The sequence below is a fragment of the Lepidochelys olivacea genome, assembly GCF_965140295.1.
Source record: "Lepidochelys olivacea isolate rLepOli2 genome assembly, chromosome: 5".
Classification (NCBI taxonomy): Eukaryota; Metazoa; Chordata; order Testudines; family Cheloniidae; genus Lepidochelys; species Lepidochelys olivacea.
Genome location: NC_140415.1, coordinates 58,433,554 through 58,455,821, shown reverse-complemented (window position 1 = coordinate 58,455,821; position 22,268 = coordinate 58,433,554). Strand labels below are relative to the sequence as shown.

Genomic DNA, 22,268 nt, shown 5'->3' with positions numbered 1-22,268 from the left:
GCAGTTCTGTATTTTATTTTCCCATACACCAGCCATATGTCTGGCACCATTGCAGCCCATGATTTCAGAAAAATCCTCATTTATATTCATTTCTACAATGAAGAAATCCTTTAACACAAGGATGGGCAATTCAATGGCATTATTGATTTTCCAAATGTTAACTTTAAATGGTTAAAAAACCCATCTAGAGAATTACAGCATAAGGGTTTCTGCAGAAATGGCATCAACAATATTATCTGGTTTGTGAGCTTTCAATCAAGTAATTCACTACAAGAGAGAATACAGGCATAAATCATAGAATCATAGAATAGAATATCAGGGTTGGAAGTGACCTCAGGAGGTCATCTAGTCCAACCCCCTGCTCAAAGCAGGACCAATCCCCAATTAAATCATCCCAGCCAGGGCTTTGTCAAGCCTGACCTTAAAAACTTCTAAGGAAGGAGATTCTACCACCTCCCTAGGTAACGCATTCCAGTGTTTCACCACCCTCCTAGTGAAAAAGTTTTTCCTAATATCCAACCTAAATCCAATACACACTGTGCATGTTCATTTTACAGTTCTGTTGACAGTCACTTTCCTATTGTGAAATTCAGCAATGAGAACATACTATTTTATACACTCTTCACAAGATATGGGATTTCACAGCAAAAACAAAATGAGAGAGGCAACAACTACTATATTTAGAGCAAATGAGTATTTTCACCTGTAGAATTAAAGAGGATGATGTAAAAAGTTTCATCAGTTTCAGGGGTATCATCTTCACTAATAAATACTGATATTTTGTGTTCTCTTTCCCCAACACCAAACACAAGAGCTTCACTCCTTCCACTGGAAATGAAATCTCCCTCTTCAGCAGTGGCTCCTCCATCGACAGTGGCATATAAAACGGTAATGACTACATCAGCAGATCCATTCCTTAGGACTGTAAAGTGAACAAAATCTCCTTCTTGAACCTTTACAACAACAGGATCTGAAACAGATAATTACAAATTCAGCAGCGTCCTTCAGACTATCAGCTTCCTATGCTAGACGTCAATGTTTAATCCTACAAAGGTAAACTGCAGAATGATTCCTCAAGGAGACAGAAGGAAAATCTGGAAAAGTTTGAGGAAACATTTTCAGCATGGGAAGATATTGACCTGGCCACGTACCCCACCTCAGCATGAAAAAAAGAAATGGTGAGACACATGAAAAAAAGGCTCTGGCTAAATCAAAAAGAAACAACAAACCAAAAAAAGCACCCTGGGGAAGAAAGCTAGCAAAAAAATGTATCAAAATATAAAGCACTTGGGTGAAATCCTGGCTCCATTCAAATCAATAGGAGTTTTGACACTGGCTTCAATGGGACCAGAATTTCACCTTTAACATTTATCTTGTCTGGGGAATAAGAACACTAATGACAGTAAATGTATTTGTAACTGCACCTTCAAAGGAATGCAACTAACCTGAAAAGTATATGGGATCATCGTTCCTTGTGATTTGTAAAACTACGCTGGTTGTGTTTCCAACTCTGGCTCCCCCAGTGGTATTGACTAGGCTGATGGTGAACACTTCCATTTCTTCAGGTAGCTAAAGAAAGAGGTAATATGAAGTAAATCTGTTTTATGCAAACAGGAAGAAATTAAAATGAGGTAATCAAAAGCAGAGGAAGCTCTGAGGGCCAGTCCTGACTTACTCATCCTTAGATATGTGTATGGGGCTCCAGTTAACAATTATCCATATGCTTGTACAGAAAGGGACCAGAGACCACCACAGGTTTGCAGCTTTGGATCCCCAAATCAGGAAAGCACTCAACCCTATGTTTAAATCCCAATGTAGTTAATGTGACTTAAATCTATGCATAAGTACTTTGCTGAACTAGGATTTGACTATTATTTGAAAAGAGTAGGTCTGGAGTAGATTTCTAATTTCCTGCCTGGAGAATACTGATACAGAGAAGTAATTTAACTTCTCTGAAATAGCCTCCTTCTTCTCCTTAATTGTTCCCTTTATTTCCTTTGTGGTCCAGTAGACCTAAAAATTCTCTTTCAGTTTCCTTCTTCTAATACTCTTAAAATAATTTCATGTTGCTTTATGTGTCTTTGGCTATGTGTTACTTACTATTCAAATTCCCTCTTAACCCTCCTGATTTCTATCTTATATATTCTCCTATACATCCATAGTTTATGTTTCTTTCATTGGCTTCCCTTAGGCTGGACTTCTATTTTTTAAGGACCCAGATAGCCTCTTGTAACTTACAATTTTACTATCCTGGTATATTTAGTTTAAGGGTATGTTCCTCTTCTGTGACTGTTATGGTCTAGCTCCATGCTGTTTGAGGATTTTGATTTCCTCATCTATGAGTCTGTTCTTTTAATTAGCTTCTTTTAAAACAAAAAAATCCTTCTTTGTAAAGTTTCAAGTCATAGCACATGTCTCTCAATGTTCTCACACCAAAGTAAAGTAACAGAATATATCTGTCTAAAATGTTTACCTCATCTGGCAATGAGTAAATGGTTATCGTGTTTGAAAACTCCTGGTTTCCAAAGAAAACTGTCCCTTGCACTGGGTAGATGTCATTGGTAGAGACTGGTTCAACAACCCAAGACACACTGACATTTCCATAGTTTCCTTGGTTTCTTACAATTCTGTAAGCAGCTGTGAAATGCAAACATCCAGTATGATAAGTGTGCATACACAAAATAATAAAAATCAAAGAGAGGCAGATTGACAAAGCCAATTCAAAGAAAAAGAAGAGGAGGGGAACTAATCATTCTGGGATTCCTTTTTGTAGAACCATTAAAAACACAATATGTGAGACAACTACATAAAAGACATAAAATTGTCACATGGATATAAGAAATAGGTACATGGAGGCATTTCCAAATTGGGTATAATTGGAAACTGCTGAAGAGCCAGGCAGCCAACTGATATGCCTCTCCTGGTGCAATAAAATCTTATCTGCAAAATACTGGCCATATCCTGCAAAGTGCTGAGGACGCTCAATTCTTGTGACAACACTGGAACTTGTTGGCAGTCTTTCTGGGAAAGCAATCACTGTTCCTATAACCTCATGGTTTTAAGGGTGTTAGTAGGAGTTAAACTATAATAGCTTGAACAAAACAGGAATTACCAGCATAGACGTCTTCTCCTTTACTTTCATTTATTGTTACTGCTAGTTCATCAGCAAGGAACTGAATCACTCCATGTGGATCATCGTTCTTCAGAATGGTTACATTGACCCTTGTGGCACTTCCCAACTTGCTTGGCAGTTCACTGTGGCTACTGAGTACCACAGAATAAAGTTCATCCAGCTAGAACAGGGAAACTAAGTCAGAAAAACCATATAGACTCACAGCATGGAAAGAATGGACCACAGTCCACCATTACCAACCTGGCAAGAAGAGTTACAGCTTTAAAAAGCAAATCAATGAGTATGTGTTTCCTTTGCTAACTTCTGCATAACGATCAGCACCCCATTTCTATCCCTGAAAGTAGGGAATGTCATCAGCTTATATGTAGTAATAAGGTCACTTAGCACATCACACGTACTACATCACAGTGTACAAAGGTACATAATGATTATGTGGTGATACCATCAGCTATTCATTTACGGAAATATGAGTAAATAGCATGGATCTAAAGAACCAACTTCTAGGGCAAGTACTGTGACAAAGTTCCTCCTCTACCTTGGTGGGTTTTGCGCTTATTGGCGGATTTGCTCGCCTTGGAGCTTCATGGCAGCCCTCAGCTTGGCCGTTTTTCTGAAGCCACAGTCCAGGTCAACTTCTCCTGTGTCTGACCAGGAGTTGGGAGGTTTGGGGGAAAACCAGGCCCACCCTCTACTCCGGGTTCCACCCCAGGGCCCTGTGGAATGCAGCTGCCTAGAGTGCCTCCTGGAACAGCTGTGTGACAGCTACAACTCCCTGGGCTACTTCCCCATGGCCTCCTCCCAACATCTTCTTTATTCTCACCAGAGGACCTTCCTCCTGGTGTCTGATAATGCTTGTACTCCTCAGTCCTCCAACAGTCCGCGTTCTCACTCTCAGATCCTAGTGCCTCTTGCTCCCAGCTCCTCACATGCGCACCACAAACTGAAGTGAGCTCCTTTTTTAAACCCAGGTGCCCTGATTAGCCTGCCTTAATTGATTCTAGCAGCTTCTTGATTGGCTGCAGGTGGTCTAATCAGCCTGTCTGTCTTGTCTCCAGAAGGTTCCTGATTGTTCTAGAACCTTCCCTGTTACCTTATCCAGGGAAAAGGGACCTACTTAACCTGGGGCTAATATATCTGCCTTCTATTACTCTCCTGTAGCCATCTGACCTGACCCTGTCACAGTACCTATTTAAGATCTGCATTCATTACTTGGCATAAAAGAACAAAATAGCACATTTGTAAAAATGATCAAACATTCATGCATTTGTGTCCACAGAATTGTACTCAAGGATCATCCAGGTACTAATCACTGGACAAACATTTGCCTTGTTGCCACCAAACAAGTTAGCAAGGCAGCTGGTTTCAATTTTATCCCTTCAAGAAACAGCAAGCTGACAACAGGAGAGTTGAAAATGAGGGGAAGCTGTTGTCCAACAACCTTTGATGATCCCAGAAAGAGGAGAGAGCCACCTGCTCCTGACCCAATGCACTGCAGAATGAGGTGTTGCAGGCCATCTGGATACCTCTCCAGGTGACATTTTAGGTAAAGAAAGTCCTATAGTCTTTTGGGCACTGTAACCCCAGTTTCTGTGGGGAGGAGGTGATATTTGGATTCAGGGACATAGATGTCATCCCAATAAATGATCTGGGAAAAGGGTTAACAATGAGGTGGCAAAATTTGCAGATGATCCAAAACTCTCAAGATAGTTAAGTTCCAGGCAGACTGCGAAGAGCTACAAAAGGATCTCTCAAAACTGAGTGACTGGCCAACAAAATGGCAGACAAAATTCAATGTTGATAAATGCAAAGTAATGCACATTGGAAAACATAATCCCAACTAGACATATAAAAAGATGGGGTCTAAATTGGCTGTTACCACTCAAGAAAGAGATCTTGGAGTCATTGTGGATAGTTCTCTGAAAACATCCACTCAATGTGCAGTGGCAATCAAAAAAGAGAACAGAATGTTGGGAAACATTAAGAAATGGATAGATAATAAGACAGAAAATATCATACTGCCTCTATATAAATCCATGGTATGCCCACATCTTGAATACTGTGTGCAGATGTGGTCACCCCATCTCAAAAAATTGATTGGAATTGGAAAAGGCTCAGAAAAGGGCAACAAAAATTATTAGGGGTATGGAACGGCTTCCATATGAGGAGAGATTAATAAGACTGGGACTTTTCAGCTTGGAAAAGAGATGACTAAGGGGGATATGATTGAGGACTATAAAATCATGACTGGTGTGAAGAAAGTAAATAAGGAAGTGTTATTTACTCCTTCTCATAACACAAGAACTAGAGGTCACTAAATGAAATTAATAGGCAGCAGGTTTAAAACAAACAAAAGGAAGTATTTCTTCACACAACACACAGTCAACCTGTGGAATTTTTTGCCAGAGGATGTTGTGAAGGCCAAGACCATAGCAGGGTTCAAAAAAGAACTAGATAAATTCATGGATAATTGGTCCATCAATGGCTATTAGCCAAGATGGGCAGGGATGGTGTCCCTAGCCTCTGTTTGCCAGAAGCTGGGAGCGGGTGACAGGGAATGGATCACTTGATGATTACCTGTCTTGTTCATTCCCTCTGGGGCACCTGGCATTGGACATTGTCTGAAGACAGGATACTGGGCTAGATGAACCTTTGGTCTCACCCAGTATGGCCGTTCTTATGTTCAATATTAGGGCCAAAACCTGATCATCATTCAAACCCAAGTGTCAGCCTAATCTGCCAATTCCCTACTCAGCACCTTAGATTAGAAAAAAAAAGTTGCTCTTCTTTCAAATGGATTGGGGAGAAAGAGGAAAGCATAAGGGTAACATTTCAAATCATCATCACCATCATGTAACATGTACATGGCACCTTTCATCCAAAGCTCTACAAATACTATATGCAAACAGCATCACTGAGATACAGCTACTTCTGGTGTGAAAGGCATAGTCAGGTGGACAACAGAACTTCAGCATGCTGTATAATAATGGAGGAAGAGGAAAGACATCAGGACAAAACCTACCCTTTCAAAAAGTGTCACAGAAACTTTAATACCCATGCAAAGTGCACAGGACCCCAATTAATACAATCTCATGCAAAACAACTTCAAGTATATGTATGTGACATGAAGGGGGGGGAAACAGCTCCCTTTGATGGACACCCAGCCAGCCAGTTAGCTGTAAAATCCCTATTCTCTGCTTGCAGGAAGCGGATGAGAGACTCAAGGGAGCTTGGACAGCATCACGGAGCGACCAACCGCCTCTGAGCTCTTCTAATAGGTCCAGGTTTGTTATAGGAGGAGGACTCTTATACAAGGAGACCCTTTATGGCGGGCACAAGGAGGACCTCTATACAAGGAGACCCTTTATGGCGGGCACAAGGAGGACTGGCAGCCTCAAAGACAGTTGGTAGTTCCAACTAAGTATAGAGAAAAGCTCTTGAGCTTAGCCCATGATCACCCTAGTGGCCATGGTGGGGTGAAATGGACCAAGGACCATTTGGGGAAGTCATTCCACGGGGAGGGAATGGGCAAGGACGTTTCTACCTATGTCCGGTCTTGTGAGGTGTGCCAGAGGTGGGAAAGCCCCAAGACCAGGTCAAGGCCCCTCTCCAGCCACTCCCCATCATTGAGGTTCCATTTCAGCATGTAGCTGTGGATATTCTGGGTCCTTTCCCTAAGAAGGCACCCAGAGGACAGCTGTTCATGCTGACTTTCATCGATTTTGCCACCCAACAGCCAGAAGTAGTAGCTCTAAGCAACACCAGGGCTGAAAGCATGAGCCAGGAATTGGCAGACATTTTTGCCAAGGTACGTTGGCCCCCCAACATCCTTACAGATTTGGGAACTAACTTCCTGGCAGGGACCATGAAACGTCTTTCGGAAGCTCATGGCGTAAACCACTTGGTTGACACCCCTTACCACCATCAAACAAATGGCCTAGTGGAAAAGTTTAACGGGACTTTGGGGGCCATGATAAGTAAATTTGTGAATGAGTACTCCAACAGTTGGGACCTAGTGTTGCAGCAGTTGCTCATTGCCTACAGGGCTGTACCACATCCCAGTTTGGGATTTTCACCTTTTGAACTCATTTATGACCACGAAGTTAAGGGGCCATTTCAGTTGGTAAAGCAAGCAGAGAACAGACCAAGAGGGATTTTACACCTGTTTGGTTAGCTGGGTGTCCCTCAAAGAGAGCTACTCCCCCCCCTTCATGTATCACAACATATGATAGCTTTATAGCTCAGTCAGTCTCCCTCTATTCTGTGTCCATTGATAAGGAAAAGAAAGACTGAAAAGAACCAATAGAAAACCATCAAAAATGTCACTAAAATCTACAAGCGAAAGCATCTGTGTCATAAACAATTGTTAAAATTACACAATTTGTGAACACAATTTAAGTGCACAAAAATTCTTTTACCTCTGGAATTCCATCCATCCTTGTTAGCAGGGTAATTATGATCTCCCTTTCACCAGGCTTAAATTCCAGAATTCCTGTGTTTCCATAGAACTCATTGCTGTCTCTAGGCTCTACAGTGTAGCGCAGAAACTGTTTGACAAGTGTCCCCTTGGAGCGGACAATTTCTAGTTCAACAGACTCCCCTTCCTTTAAAAAGAGAATGGAACATCAAGCAATTTCCCAGTACTCAAATATACTTTTAGGGTCAGGTGTCTACCATGGAAACTTACTTTTATAGTGTAGGGTCCTCTGGAAGAGGAAGAAAATTCAAATACTCCCCCAGGATCATCATTTTCCATAATGATCAGTTCACAACTTGTAAACCCAGATTTAAGGATCTCATTTTCCACACTGACCCTGAAAAAGGAAGATAAAGAGCTATTCTGAAGGAGCAGTATTGTTTGGAAAACAAATACAATACTGTACAAAGTATATAAACGTATCAGAGCTTTGGTAAACTCTGATGGGTTTGTGTTGAGTGTCCCAACCAGGAAAGAGTATCAATAATTAACTGCAATGGTGACATTGATTAAACAAAGAAATCACAACAATTATATGAGAATGTTTTCATGTACTTGTTTTTGGGTTTTTTGGTTTGGTTTGGTTTTTATTTTTTTGTTTTTTTTGCATCTAAAATACCTTCAATTTCTGTGGAGTGTATTGTGGCTGGTTGGTCTGAATTTAACAAGGTCACATGTGCCCACAACACTCAAAGAAAGAAATGAAAATATGTTTGTACAGATGAATACTTAAAGGTCAGATTTAGTGCTATGTTGTACTTTATTCCATGTGTAATAAACATCACCAAGATAGCCATACTTAATTTTGTAGTCACACATTTGGGACCCTACACTGCTCTCTTAATACAAGTTTTGCCATTGACTTCAATGGGAATTAGACAGAACTCTTGATATTATGATTCTCCCCTATGGCTTACCACTGGGTTGGTGCAGGATGTTTGGGGTGGTACCAGGGAGCTAGCCCTGAACCCAGTAGGAGTTTGTGCTTCTTCCTAGAAACTATAACTTTTGTCATGGGTGAAAGATCCTTTCTGGCCTCTACACCAGCAGCACAGACATAGGGTAGCATTGCTCTGCCATGCCCACTCCTGACATACCTCCTATTCCAAGACGGGTGGTGACTGATGCATGATAGGAACTGGCGTGCTGGTGCCAGCAGAGTGTTCCCTGTGGCGGGAGATTTCACTGCTGGCAACTTGTGACCAGTTACTGGCCTCTTTGCACTTTATTAGTGGCACAAACAGGCCAGATCTGATTACAGAATCCAGTCCTACATAATTAAGTAAAAACAGAGGAGTTCATGGCTATATATATTTTAATAAGAGCTAATGGAAAAGTTGGAGTGCAAAGAAACCAAAGGAAGAATTATGCTTCCACTTGTGATTCTGACCTCTTCTGTTACAAACATTACCTGTCCTCTAATAAATCAGTCATCCCGTCTCCACTGAGCTTTTTTGTACTTTTTCCCCCTCACATCAGACTCTCGACATGTGACACTTTAAGCTTGATGGCATAAAAGACACAAGAGAAGCTAGCATTGAAGGATGCACTGAAAAGCCTCTTTGAACTTGGATAATATATAGGTTCATAGACTTTCATATAATTGATCATTTCAGATTATTTGTTTCCAATGAAAATTAGGATCTATGTACAGCACATGATTGTCTGCATTTGTTCTACCTCTTATCCACCCTTGATCTGTATTTGACATAAAGAAAATAAATCTTCACTTGGGACCAAAATTTATCAAATGTTTGGAATTAACTGAATCACAAATTCCCAAAGGCAATTCTGGAAATCACTAAAGAATAATGCTCCTGGTTCCTTATTATTACCTATCACAGCCCATCCTAAACAAAGGACACAGAACAGAATATAAGATGAAAACCAGCAATGAGTCCTTCATTATTTAATAAGTGTCACTTGTTTGTGTTAGTTAACTCTGCAAATTATTGATGTGTCAGCGGAAGAAGTTGTACTACAAAATATATGCAGGTTATTTAAAGAAGAAAATAACTCTGCTCATAAGTTATTTTAGGATATTTATGGAACACTTATTTTGGCCAATTGTATTCAGCTCAGTGATTTAACTGAGGCAAGTTGTACTTGTGGCGATTTTAAACAACTAATCCACTGTTTCATCAAATGCTCAAACATCAAACGCTGAGCCATGCATTCATAACATCTATCATTCACAGACCCTAAATAAAGAAGCATTTTCAAGCTGGCACCCCATGTCACCAAACGAAACTGCAAAGGAAGCATGCATTGCCTGAGGAGATGCAGAAGGTATGCTTATTCAGAGAGAAAGAAATGATAAAGAGGACAGAGTCTTGTCCAACCCAACCACTTTCAAAACAAAGTGTTGATTCACTGAAGACAAAGACACTGCTCGCTGCACTTACCCAAAGTACACGACAAACCTTTCTGTCTCTACCCTGTCAATACAGAGAGAAAGAAAGGGGGAGAAGGATAAAAGTGCCATTTGCCAGAATTTCAATAATACCAATCTTAGAAGGGAAGGATGAAAAAACTAAAGCTTTTTTTTCTTTTCCAATAGCTAATAATGTTCACTTTATGGGAACGCTACTTGCTTGGCACTTCCCTGTTGACAAATGCCAGCAAGAGGTTCAGCAATTTCCACTAGGAGAGATGACCCCATGACCAATCAGCATGTCAAGACCCATTCAAGTCATTCCTTACTAAGCCCTCCCCCAAGAGTTCGATGGCTGCCAAGCACTGTAAATGCTCACAAACCACAGCAGCTGAGTCAATTTTATTCAGCTCTGTTTGTAATTACTTAGTGCCTTTAATTAGACACACAAAAAATTTTATTTTCAGGTCTACATTCCTCTAAGATCTGTTTTTTCATCAATCTGCCAAAATGACTATATTGGCAGATAAACATAAGGAGAGTTTGAATGAGAACACATAAAACCCCCTGCTCAACATGAAGTTACATGAAGTCTCATTTATGACAATTTTTTGATTAATCAAAGTACAAAAGTACAAAATATCAAAGAAAAGTATTTTCTAATCTCTTAATTCCTTGAATTTTAGTCACACATTTGTAACCAAATTATGATGATTAGCCCAGAACAGACTGGAACTGAGGTTGAGTATGTCTCTGCTCGGCAATTTTTAACAGCATATTTTTACTATGTGTTAACGGCCCCATCTTTTCATATATCATCATGCATCACAACAGTCCAAACAGGCTACAGTTAGGCTTAGGGAGTGAAATCCTGGCTCTACTGAAGTCAATGGGGAGTTCTGCTATTGACTTCATTGAGGCCAGGATTTGCCCCTTCACAAAATACACTGCAAAAGTGTTCCAGAGCCAAGTATTATTATAATGAAAATACTAGGAAAAATATTCCTAGTTTCCTAAACCAAAAAAGTTAATTAACTTTTAATCTGAACAAATATAACCCACATACTTAGAAATGGCACTGTAACATGAACAGCCAAGCTGTTGTATAAACACAAGACACAAAGGAGACATCCTGACTACCAGGTGGGTTTTAATATGTATGTTCAAGCATTTGTTAGGATTTAAATTATAATAATTTCTTAATGAGTGAATGGTCAAGCCAGAAACAATATCTCTTTCAGCTGCATGGAGTTACATTGAATGAATCCAAATATAATGGAGACAAAAATCTTTGTTAAGAAGATGGACTAAGGAAGCTTGTCAGCATCTAGTAGCAAGCTGTGGTGAACTATACGGCTAATGGCATAAAGCCTGAAGAGGGCAACCACAAGGAAAGAGGCAAAGAATACCATGAGGCTTACAACCTGAAATAAAAAACTGGGTGTTCTTACAAATTAATATCAGAGAGGTTGCTTCTGCTCCCTTTGAAGTCAAAGAGAGTTTTGCCATCGACTTCAATCCAAGCAAGACTGGGTCCTTTTAAAAAATATGTGCACTGTATCCAGGCTAATGAAGATAATAAAGCTGCTTTGACATGATGTATTTTCCTAACTTTATTTGTATATTCTTTCTGAAAAAATAAACACCTATGAAAAAAATAAAATATTAAATAGAAACAATGAGGATTAGATTTCATAACTTCTACTCGTTAGGATCACTCACAGGGTAAGTATGCTGGCCCTGAATATTTACAACCTGTGTTATCAAATACATTAATCACTAAGAGACTAAAAAAAAAGAAATTAGTGTTGTGAATTTGAAATTTAGAGCCAAACATTCACATTAGAGCACCATGTGACTTCACTTGGATGCTATATTTTCTTGGGGAAATGAGCCTGATCCTGCTAATTTTCATTTTCTAGTACTGCATATTAATGAATGTACTTTACTGATTTAGGCCCCAATTCTGCAAACTTGTGTGTGTATGTGCTTAACTTTAATCACAAAAGTAGTCCTTTTGATTCAATGGGACTGTTCACTTGTAGCAGTGAACTAGGGATCTAATCCAGAACAGCAAATACCATGCCTATACCCAGGCATATTGCCTGTAACAGCCTCTTTCCGCGCTCTGTCTGGTGCACATTGAGGTTTTGCATTATGGAAGCAAATATTCCAACTGCTGCAGAGAGTTGCACATGACCTTGGTCCTTCCCAATTCCCTATGCATATTGAGACAAATCCTCAAGTGCACTTGAGCAGTTCTCAGGAACAAAGGTTGCTTTTTATTATCTGATCCTGGTGACAAACACTGATTTATCCCCTGAGGAGCAGATTCATTTTACACTTCCCCTACTGTACCCACAGCTAAAGGCATACACTGGCAGCACTGTAATGATGCCTATGTCGGAACGTATTGACGCATATGTCAAAGATTTTAGTTTTGTTTTCTCCAAGCAAAAGTTATGGGGAAAAAAGCTGTCAAACTTACAATTTCACTATAAAATACTTATTAGGAAGATCTGATCTGATCTGATCTCATTTAAGTTTGTAACAGAAACCATCAGAGGAGTGAAGTTCTGTAACAGCCTCCCCAGGGGAGCAGTGGGGGTAAAAATCCTAACTGGCTTCGAGATTGAGCTTGATAAATTTAGGGGAGGGGATGGTATGACGAGACTGCCTACAATGGCATGTAACCATCTGCGACTGCTAGTAGCAATGATCTCCAATGGAACACTGGATGGGGAGGACTCTGAGTAACTTCAGAGAATTCTTTCCTGGTATCTGGCTTTAGGGTCTAGCGGAAATGCCCAGGGTCCAACTGACCATCATATTTGGGGTCAGGAAGAAATTTTCCCAGGTCATACCAGCAGAGACCCTGGGGGGGATTTTGCCTTCCTCTGCAGCATGGGGCCTGGGTCACTTGCAGGTTTAGACTAGCGTAAAATGGTGGATTCTCTGTAACTTGAAGTCTTTAAGTCATGATTTGAGGACTTCAGTAATTAAGCCAGAGGTTATGGATCTATTACAGAAGTGGGTGGGCGAGGTTCTATGCCTGCAATGTGCAGGAGGTCAGACTAGACAATCATGATGGTGCCTTCTCGCCTTATCTATAAGTCTATGAGAAAAAGTATAAAATGCTTCCTTCTTGAAAATCAAATATGCTATCTCTGATACTTTTGTAACAAACAGACTTTTAAAAAATATTGTCCCCTAAATGCCTCTTACAATTTACACAAGCTTCACAAGGTTTCTTGCACATTCTCTTCAATTAGCTGGTACTGAACACTGTCAGAAAGGATGCTGGACTAAATGGACCTTGGATTTGATCCAATATGGCAATTTCTATGTATTTATAAACTATTTCTATTTTAAATTTTAAAAAAACTAATGGAGAAACTTAACATAGTTGAGGTTCAAAGATTTTGAATAGCAAATAAGACTTTCAGCAAAAATATGAGTTCCATGCTTTGAAATTTGCCTGGAAAACAGAAATGTCAGTGAATTTGTTTAATTTTTCATTAAAACCATGCTTCATTAAACACATTTACTTCAGAGCAAGGGATTCAGGCAAGGTAAACTTCAAATTGCTATGGAATGTTGTCTGATTACTCTGCTTCCTAGGTTTGTATTCAATGCTCATCCCTCTTTAATTTTTTGGGGATTATCTACTGATTTAATTAGTGCCAAGACCTAGCTTTAAAGAAAAGGATTAAAGTAGGATTTGTCACAGTACAAATTCCACTGAGTTTCTCATCAGAAGGGATACCTCTGCCTAGGGTTTAATCCAAAAATATATTTGATTCACTTATTTTTCTATTCATGACAAATGAAATTCAGTGTTGTTGTCCTGAATGGTAATCAAAATTAGCAATAGCAGTTAAAATTAGCACTCACTCCAATATTCTATTCCTTATTTTCAAGAAGTCTCATAAATCTCTGAAGACAAGACCAGCTAAATTTTTACAGTGAAAGTTCGGTGAGTTTAACATGAAAAGCTTTTGAACAACACACATCCCTGTATTAGAACACCAGCTCTCTTGGGAGAGAAGTGAAAGCCAAAACACTGAGTAAAGAGAAAATATTATAGTATGTGCTGGTGTTTCTTTGAACCTCAGTGCAGAGGGCATCTCACAACACATAAGCCACAACTGAACACTGCAATTAAGGAACTTAATCAGCCTGAGAGGCCTTCAATGGGCCTTCTGCAATTAGCTGCTTTTCCACCGTTGACTAATCTCTACTACACTGAAAACCATCAGACGCTTCACAATGAAAGGTCACAAACTTACATTCTGTGACTGCAATGTTTAAACCTCTTTCTTATAACTCAGAATGTAAACATTTTCTGAATATACTTACAACCAGATTCATAGCAGATGTAAATTGAGATAGCTCCACTGAAGTCAATGAAACTATGGAGATTTACACCAGCCGAAGATCTGGGAGATTGTACATCTACAACCTTGTTCTAGTTTCCCAAATTACATCAGATATGATTTCAAAAAAATGTAAGAGCATTTGCTTTTGAATAAATACTCTAAGCACTCTATGACTTTTATTTTCCATCTGTAGTTGGCAAGAAGACAAGGGGCTTTTCTTCCTCATGTAGCTCTCACCACGGTGATCTGGTGTTATTTATGTTTTGGTCTGGATTACTGCCTGGCACACAACATGAGGCTACACCCAAAACAACCCACTCAGAATCTTCACCAGGCGCAGTATATTGTTGCCTCCTCATAATCAGTTCTTCTCTTAAGGTGCACAATATAACAGTCCTTCATAATTTGTATTGGCCTCCAATTTGTTTCTGGATGAAATTTGGGGTGTTAGTTTTAACCTGTTAAGTGACTGTTTCATGCTTTACACATGGCTTCCTACAGTATTGTCCCAGTATTGTCTCTTCCCAACTGTGGTAGTTACAATCAGCTGAAATGCGTAAACTAGCAGTGTCACAATTTAAACAGGAAGGGCCTGGGGGAAAGGTTCTCACAGATAAAGATCCCCAATACTGAAGCTGAATTCTGCCCCACTCGATTTCACAGAGCCCAGATTTGTTTAACTCAGGGAACATAGTCAGGCCTACCTATTAACTGTGGCTTCTCCTGAAGGGTGGTAGTTTTTAATAGAGAACAGGGAGCAAAGAGAGGGAGAATGTATTTATGATGGCTTGAGAGTTTCTTTTGTAAATATGGATGTAGTTAAATCTTTAGTAAAAATGTAACCTGAATAGAGTTAGACACATTAACTAAATTTCAATAAGTAACATACAATCTTCATTAGAGCTCATATTATCACTGCATATTTTATCTATGGTGTTACTAAATGCATATATGTGTGTGGGAGTACAGATATATAGATTTACTAAAGCTACCATAGCCCACACATTTGATTTTCACCATGATTGATGCTGCAGTATATAATACAGCACAAACACTTCTCCAGCACACAGTCTCTTTATGCTGATTCTAATTCATTACTGCTCAGAGGTGCTGGGTTGCCAGCCCTGGAAACTGAAGTCTTCTGTTCCCCACAAAATAGAAACCATGCAGACAGCAGCAGTGCAAGCTTTCACACATCACCCTGCCATTATCCTTCACCCGTGGTTTTGAAGAGCCATTTCTAACAGAGAAAGGTGGTCTCCATGTTCATTCCATTCTTGGCTTCTGCTAGCACCAGGACTGCCAAATTTCAGCCACAGGCTTGGGGGAGATTAACTCGCTGCTGGACAAAGACTGTATAGGTCCACAGAAAAATTTGGATTTTGTCTCCTGCTTGGTTTCCGCTTCCAGTCCAGACCATCTCTCTGCTTCTTCACCTCTGACCATGCCAACAGCAGCTTGGGAAATCTGCTTACTGTTGGCACACACTTTACCCCCATCGCTCTCCAGATCAGTACTCCCTGCTGCCCCTGAAATGCACAGCCACAGCAGGAATGGTTATATTTGTTAAACCGCATAGTGCCCTATTCAGCTCCTCATTGTGGCCATAATTTTTAAGTCACAATGGGGGCAGGCAGAGATTGATCAGAGTGATTGGAGGGAGGGAATAGACTTGTAGCATGCAACACACTGCGGAAAGGATTGCGGAAGTCCACCTTGTGTTCTGTCTCTTCCTTCTATCAATCTTATCTGTTTTTTCTTCCTCCCCTTTGCTTCCTCCTCATCCTCCGTTGATTCTCTTCACCCTATCATGCTACGTTATTTCCCCACATCCTTAGTTGCTTCTTCTGTCCTCAATCTCCCACAGTCTCTGCCCAGAGTTTCTGCGGGCAGGCAACCTCCTTTTCCTCAGGAACCATACAAACCAAAAAATGGTTCTGATGTAATTTAAAAAATTTGCTGTAAGTTTGTGTGTCTTTCATTTGTTGCTCTTCAAATTCTTTTTTGGCTTGTCTAATTATACTTTTACGCTTGACTTGCCAGAATTTATGTTCCTTCCTATTTTCCTCAGAAGGATCTGACTTCCACTTTTTAAGGGATGTCTTTTTGTCTGTAAGCACCTCTTTTATTCTGTTGAATAGCCATGGTGGAATTTTTTGTTTTTTTTTACTGTTGGTTTTTTTATGTGGGGTATACATATAGTCCAAGTCTCCATTACAGTGTTTTTAGAAAATTTCCATGCAGCTTGCAGGCATTTCATTCTTCAGTGTTCCTTTTAATTTCCATTTAACTAGCCTCCTCATTTTTGTGTAGTTCCCCTTTTTGAAGTTAAATGCTACTGTGGTGAATTCCTTTTGTATTTTCATCCCTACAATGATGTTAAATTTAATTATACTATGGTTGCTATTGCCAGGCAGTTCAGCTTCACTGACCTCTTGGACCAGATCCTGTGCACCACTTAGGACTAAACCAGTCCCACCTAGAGCCACCCACAGAAAGAAAAGCAGAGAAGCAAGGGAAATATTCCTCCTGTATTCATCTCTTCAGTGGGTCTATGTCTTTTATGTAATTAGTAGCTTGTGGAGAACACAAGGAGCTCTCACAGAAGCATCCAGCCAAGTTTCTGCAAGGCAGGCCTAACAATGATTTATTTTGTGATCAAATAGCATATGATAAACTGTCTTCCTGAATGCTGACCTTGTATAGATCAGTAGGAACTTGAGGTTCTGGTTTTTCTCTTCACCTGTTGTATGCTTATGTGAAATGATTGCATTTGATTGGCTATGGGTGTCTAGAGTTCAGCTTTCTGGGAGCTAGTGTGCATCCCTTGCAAGTGTTTCTTCCAGATAAGACACCAACTGGGGAAGGCAAATGTTGGGTGCTAGCTATAGCTGTCCTTGACGAAGATCTCAGGGGTGAGGGGTGCACCAGGTGCCCAGCATACAGCAAGTATGCTCATCTGTTGTGCTGGAAGGAGGGGCACAGCTGGAAAGTTCTTCCCCGGAGCACTGGGAGGTGGAGTAGCAAATGGAAGGGATTTTTATATGTATATATTAGGGGCTCTTATTAGGCTGTTTGGGAGCAGGGAAGGAGGTGTAAATCACGTTCTGAGGTGGAGCTAAGAGCTAGAGCGGGGGAGGAGCTATACTCTTCCCCGGCTCCTGTAGTCATAGAATCATAGAATATCAGGGTTGGAAGGGACCTCAGGAGGTCATCTAGTCCAACCCCCTGCTCAAAGCAGGACCAATCCCCAATTAAATCATCCCAGCCAGGGCTTTGTCAAGCCTGACCTTAAAAACTTCTGAGGAAGGAGATTCTAGTCTGTCTAGTGTATTGTGCACTAACTGAAGTATACATACGTGTGGCAGCAAGATGCATTACAGTGTGGAGGTTCAAAGGCATAGAGAACTGTTTATCTGTGAAGAGAGATTACAAGCTCCAAACCAGATGAGTGTGAAAAAAGGGACTCCAGGCCACTGCTGTCACCTGAGAATCCATGAGCTGTGATGGAGCTAGTCAAATAGCCAAGAATGAGAACTATCATAAAAGAGAGTGACCACATATCTTCAATGGGAGCAACAAACATAAACCCCATCAAAGAAAATAGTACTATGTGGTCTGTAGCAAGTATTGTGTGATTTACAATATCCATTAGAATTCTAACTTCTGTTTTCTGTTAGCTAACAGAGAGTTGACCTTCCAGTGGAAATCAACATTAAGTGCTGGAACCAAAATTTTCATGAACTATGAAGCTGTTCATGCTACATATCTATACCACTTCTGGATACCTTGAATTCTTAGAAGTGAATTTGTACATGCATATTTTCACAGAAATATAGTGAGAGATCAGAGCTGAAATGTGAACTTAGTAGTCTAACAAGGTCTTCAAAACCATATTTCTGCCATAGCAAATATGAAATCAACTCATTACATAGCAAGGAGAATATACATTCCCACATTACCCTCCAGGGAAAACAGAAACCATCCACAACACTGGTCTAGGACACGATGTTCCATCAGGCTTCTACCAACACACTGCATGAATTGTGTGATAGTAAACCGATACTGTTCACAACATATGAAATGAAAGGTATTTCATTTGCTCTTTATACTATCAGGATGCAATACCTGTCCAAGGTTAATGTCACAGTTTCATTCATTTCAGGGATATCATCGGCTTTGACAGTAATGTTGATTGAAGTGTCACTTTGTCCAGATAAAAACAAAACAGAGCCATTAAAAGGACTTAGATCATCATACGTTACTGCTTTTGGATTGAGGCCAGAAGGTTTAAAACTCCAAAACACAGTGGCTTGTCCATCAGTCCCATCTCGATGCAGAGCAATGGAAACCTAGAAAACAACATGGCAATCTGTGACCTTGAAAGTAACAGATTAATTTTTTTTAAATCAGCTACACCCTAACAAACTATTAAATGGACAGTGTGCATATTGGTATGGACAGGCTGATTCTCCTTTCACTTACATCAGTGAATATCAGAATTAACACCATGGAAGTCAATGGAGTTACATCAATGAAATACTGTGAAAGTATGTATTTCATGTATTCGTTTGACTCATTTATATAATCATATATGTTTAGATTAATAAAGAGATAAAACAAGCTGTTTACAACTTAATTCATATGACAATTGAGTAAGAAGCCACAAGTGTAATAAGCTTTGTGTGACTGAATTGCCAATGCTCATCTCTTCAAGAAGAGAAATTGGTTTTAAAGATAATTATCACATATTTACTTTCATTATTTTAGCGCCATCTAATCAACTAATTGTTTAAACTAATTAGCAGAGTTTTAATTGGAGTTTGAAAAAGACAGCCTGCCAATGAAGCTGTCCAAATTCAGGAACCGTGGGAAGACTGGCATTAAGATAATAATGAAAGAAAATGAGAGTGTGAAAAAAAAAAAAAAGAAATAGCATTCCCTGATTGATATTAGAACACACAGAAGAATCTTAATGCACTTGAAAATGCTTCTTTTGGGCTCACAAACTTTAAATATATAATATTTGGAAACTACTGTGCCTGAGTGGCTAAATGACATGTTTTATTTACCAGTGGGTCAACTGAAGAACCAGCATAATCATTTCCATGAGGTTGATAGTTCTCACTCTCTCATTTGGGAGCAACATTTTAAAAATCCCAGGAAAGTGCACCTTACTGGCTCAAACTGGTCATCAGAGGAATTATGTAATCTTGTGACAAAATCATGAGCAGTGGTAAATACATACTCCACTTTTCCCCTCTCTGTCATTCTAAAAAACCGGTAACATGTTTGCAGCATTCACAACAAGATGAGCTGGTATATATAACTGTATCTTTATTTCAAGCATTCATTTCTAACTTCTTATCTTAGACCTTGATCCTGCAAGCACTTGCACGTGTGCTTTACTTTAAGCCTGTGAGTAGTTCCATTGTTTTTAATGGACTACCAATATCTTCAGATCAAAGTTTGTGGGACAGCATAGAAAACTAACTGCTCTGTAGATAAATAAAGAACTCAAGGACTGTCAGTCTTCCACCTAGTAACTTAAATTTAGGGGGGGAAAACAATAAAATAATAAAAGATAGTGATTCTCAGTATTTCTTGATTATTTTTCACATTTACAGTAATTTTAAAACTTCAGGGATTTAATGCTAGTCTTTGTAAGCTAAATGGGAAGAAATGTTTTTAATTGCACATTTATAAGCTGTCCAAAGATATAAGTACAGACTGTGAAGGCAACCGGGATTTATTTTCTGTACCTTTTTTATTCAGTTCAAAATGAAAAAAACATTCTACTGTATTTTGAGCTTTTAATGCCTGACCTCGAAGCAGAAACTTTATCCCTTAAGCCATAGGACAATTTTTTAAAAGGTAACAAAATATCAGTAGAACTTTGTGACAGCTGTTTAGAGCTGGGACCCCCCCCCCCAGCCCAGGGCTCCTTTAAATGAACTCTGGGATTGGGGTCATGCTAACCTTTAAGTATGACCAGCAGGCTGAATGTGTCTTGAACTTTTAAATGGGTAGCTTTTCTAACATGGCTTTAAAACAGGCTTTGGCAGGATGAGGATTAAAACCCAACTCCAAACAGTTAGCTGCTTCTGCATTTTGCTAACGAGGATATGAGGATGGCAAGGTGTTTGCCAGGAAAACTAAAGGCAGAGTTCAGGTGGACTGCTCAACCTTTAACTTTGGAAATGTCCTGACACTGGAGTGCTTAATTTCTCAGTCTTCATATTGAATCAATGCTAGTATTTTACATGGAAGACTATAGTAAATCTTATTTGCATACAAATTGAACTTGATAGCAGGCAGGAAAATACTTTATTTTTAAAACTTCAGCCATTATATTCCAAAATGTTGTAAATATTTTCCCCCTGTGTTCTCAATATTTCAAATGTAACAAACTTAGAGATGGAAACCAACCAAAACCTTGAACCTGAACACACACAAGCTTTTGGGAAATTAATATCCTGATCCACAGCTCAAGCCCATCCTTGAATATTATAAGTGTTGCATTAGGAAAAGGTTAGCCCATTTAGATGGTTAAGTCAAACAAGACACAACTAAGGCACATTTGATCCCTGCCTCTCCAATTCTGAGTTCCTATGTGTGGATCTAACTAACTTTACCTCTTAGTGTCTAGGACCCACAAACATGGATCTGAATCAGAGAAAAGGGACCAAAATATCCATCAGTATATTTTGTTGAGTGTGACTATAGGAAAGATTAACCCTTGGCTTTGTAGATGTGTTTATAGATATCACAGGCCAAATTCACCCTCTGTTATAATGCCATTAAAGTCTTACACAATTTTGGCCTTTATGAAAAAAACTGTTCTTTTTCTAACTTGGCTTTTACTTTTGACATGGGAAATGTTTTAGATTAGGTGTGATTTACAGAAAGGTTTCTCTCCAATTTACTTTTGAAAGACTACACTAAGTAAAATAGATTAAACTTCCTATAAATAACTTGCAACAGTGAAGGACAGTATGAAAAAGGCTTACTTACCATGGTAGCACTGGAGTCCTCTGGCTCGTGAAGAATAATTGGAAGATTACTAGTAAAACCAATTTCACCATTTGCAATGTCAGGAGTAATCCTCAGGGAAATATTCCAAATCGCACCTAGTCTAGGACTTACAGATGGGATTGGAGGAATGATATTCACCAGCTCAACTCTTTCCATCTACAAAACCAAAACAAAACAAAAACCCAAATTCTTTAATATCAAAAGGGCGCAACACTGTTGTTTCTAACTGAGAAATATGTGGCAATATATTGTCATTTTGTATCTTTAGCAATATCCTTTCAATTTTTCTCTTATTCTTTCATTTGTGTTTTATGTTATGTGAACTGTAAGTCTCCTTCCAGTGGTACAAGGCTGAAAATACATGTCCTGAAGAGAAGAAGAGGGCTCCATCAGATATCTAGGTGTCTCAAGTCAAGCCTTGTTGTGCATGTTGAATACACTGGTCTGAACTTACTGGAGGAGTGACAAAGCACTCCTGGAGAGGGGTGGGAAGCAAGTCTACTGATATAGATAAAGCCCCCATGCCTGGCCAAAGGGCCCCAACTTCCCTGCAAAAGGGGAGGTTTTAGTGGAGTAAAGCCATCACAGTGGCTCCTTTTCCCACATATTTTCTGAATATTGATATATGGGATAAGGAAAGAGGTGTGGCTAAAACTCAGCTGTCCCTCGGTTGCTGTAGTAGCCGCTTGGAGCTGGTGCAGGCTAGAGCAGCTTTCACTATATGTCAATATGAACGAAAGTCAGTCATGACATTTGTTGAGCAAGGGAGCAAATTTACAGCTATGTGGTGGAGACAGACATGAACAAAAATTCCTTTTCGGACACAAGATAGTAAACTTTCAGGGATCTATTTTTCAAAATGTTAAGCATTCA

At 39.6% G+C, this 22,268-nt stretch overlaps 1 protein-coding gene across 1 annotated transcript in view; it reads right to left on the bottom strand.

Moving 5' to 3' along the window:
* The window catches only part of ADGRV1 (adhesion G protein-coupled receptor V1), a 414,454-nt gene that overhangs the window by 357,361 nt on the left and 34,825 nt on the right, over positions 1 to 22,268 (bottom strand). Inside the window, exons 10-17 of the mRNA XM_084628496.1 lie at positions 21,375 to 21,551; positions 18,489 to 18,712; positions 7,818 to 7,944; positions 7,549 to 7,734; positions 3,113 to 3,293; positions 2,474 to 2,637; positions 1,446 to 1,569; positions 704 to 970 (exon numbers count right to left, since the gene is read on the bottom strand). Coding sequence (XP_084484622.1) covers positions 704 to 970; positions 1,446 to 1,569; positions 2,474 to 2,637; positions 3,113 to 3,293; positions 7,549 to 7,734; positions 7,818 to 7,944; positions 18,489 to 18,712; positions 21,375 to 21,551 — 1,450 coding nt within the window. The remainder of the gene's footprint in view (positions 1 to 703; positions 971 to 1,445; positions 1,570 to 2,473; positions 2,638 to 3,112; positions 3,294 to 7,548; positions 7,735 to 7,817; positions 7,945 to 18,488; positions 18,713 to 21,374; positions 21,552 to 22,268) is intronic.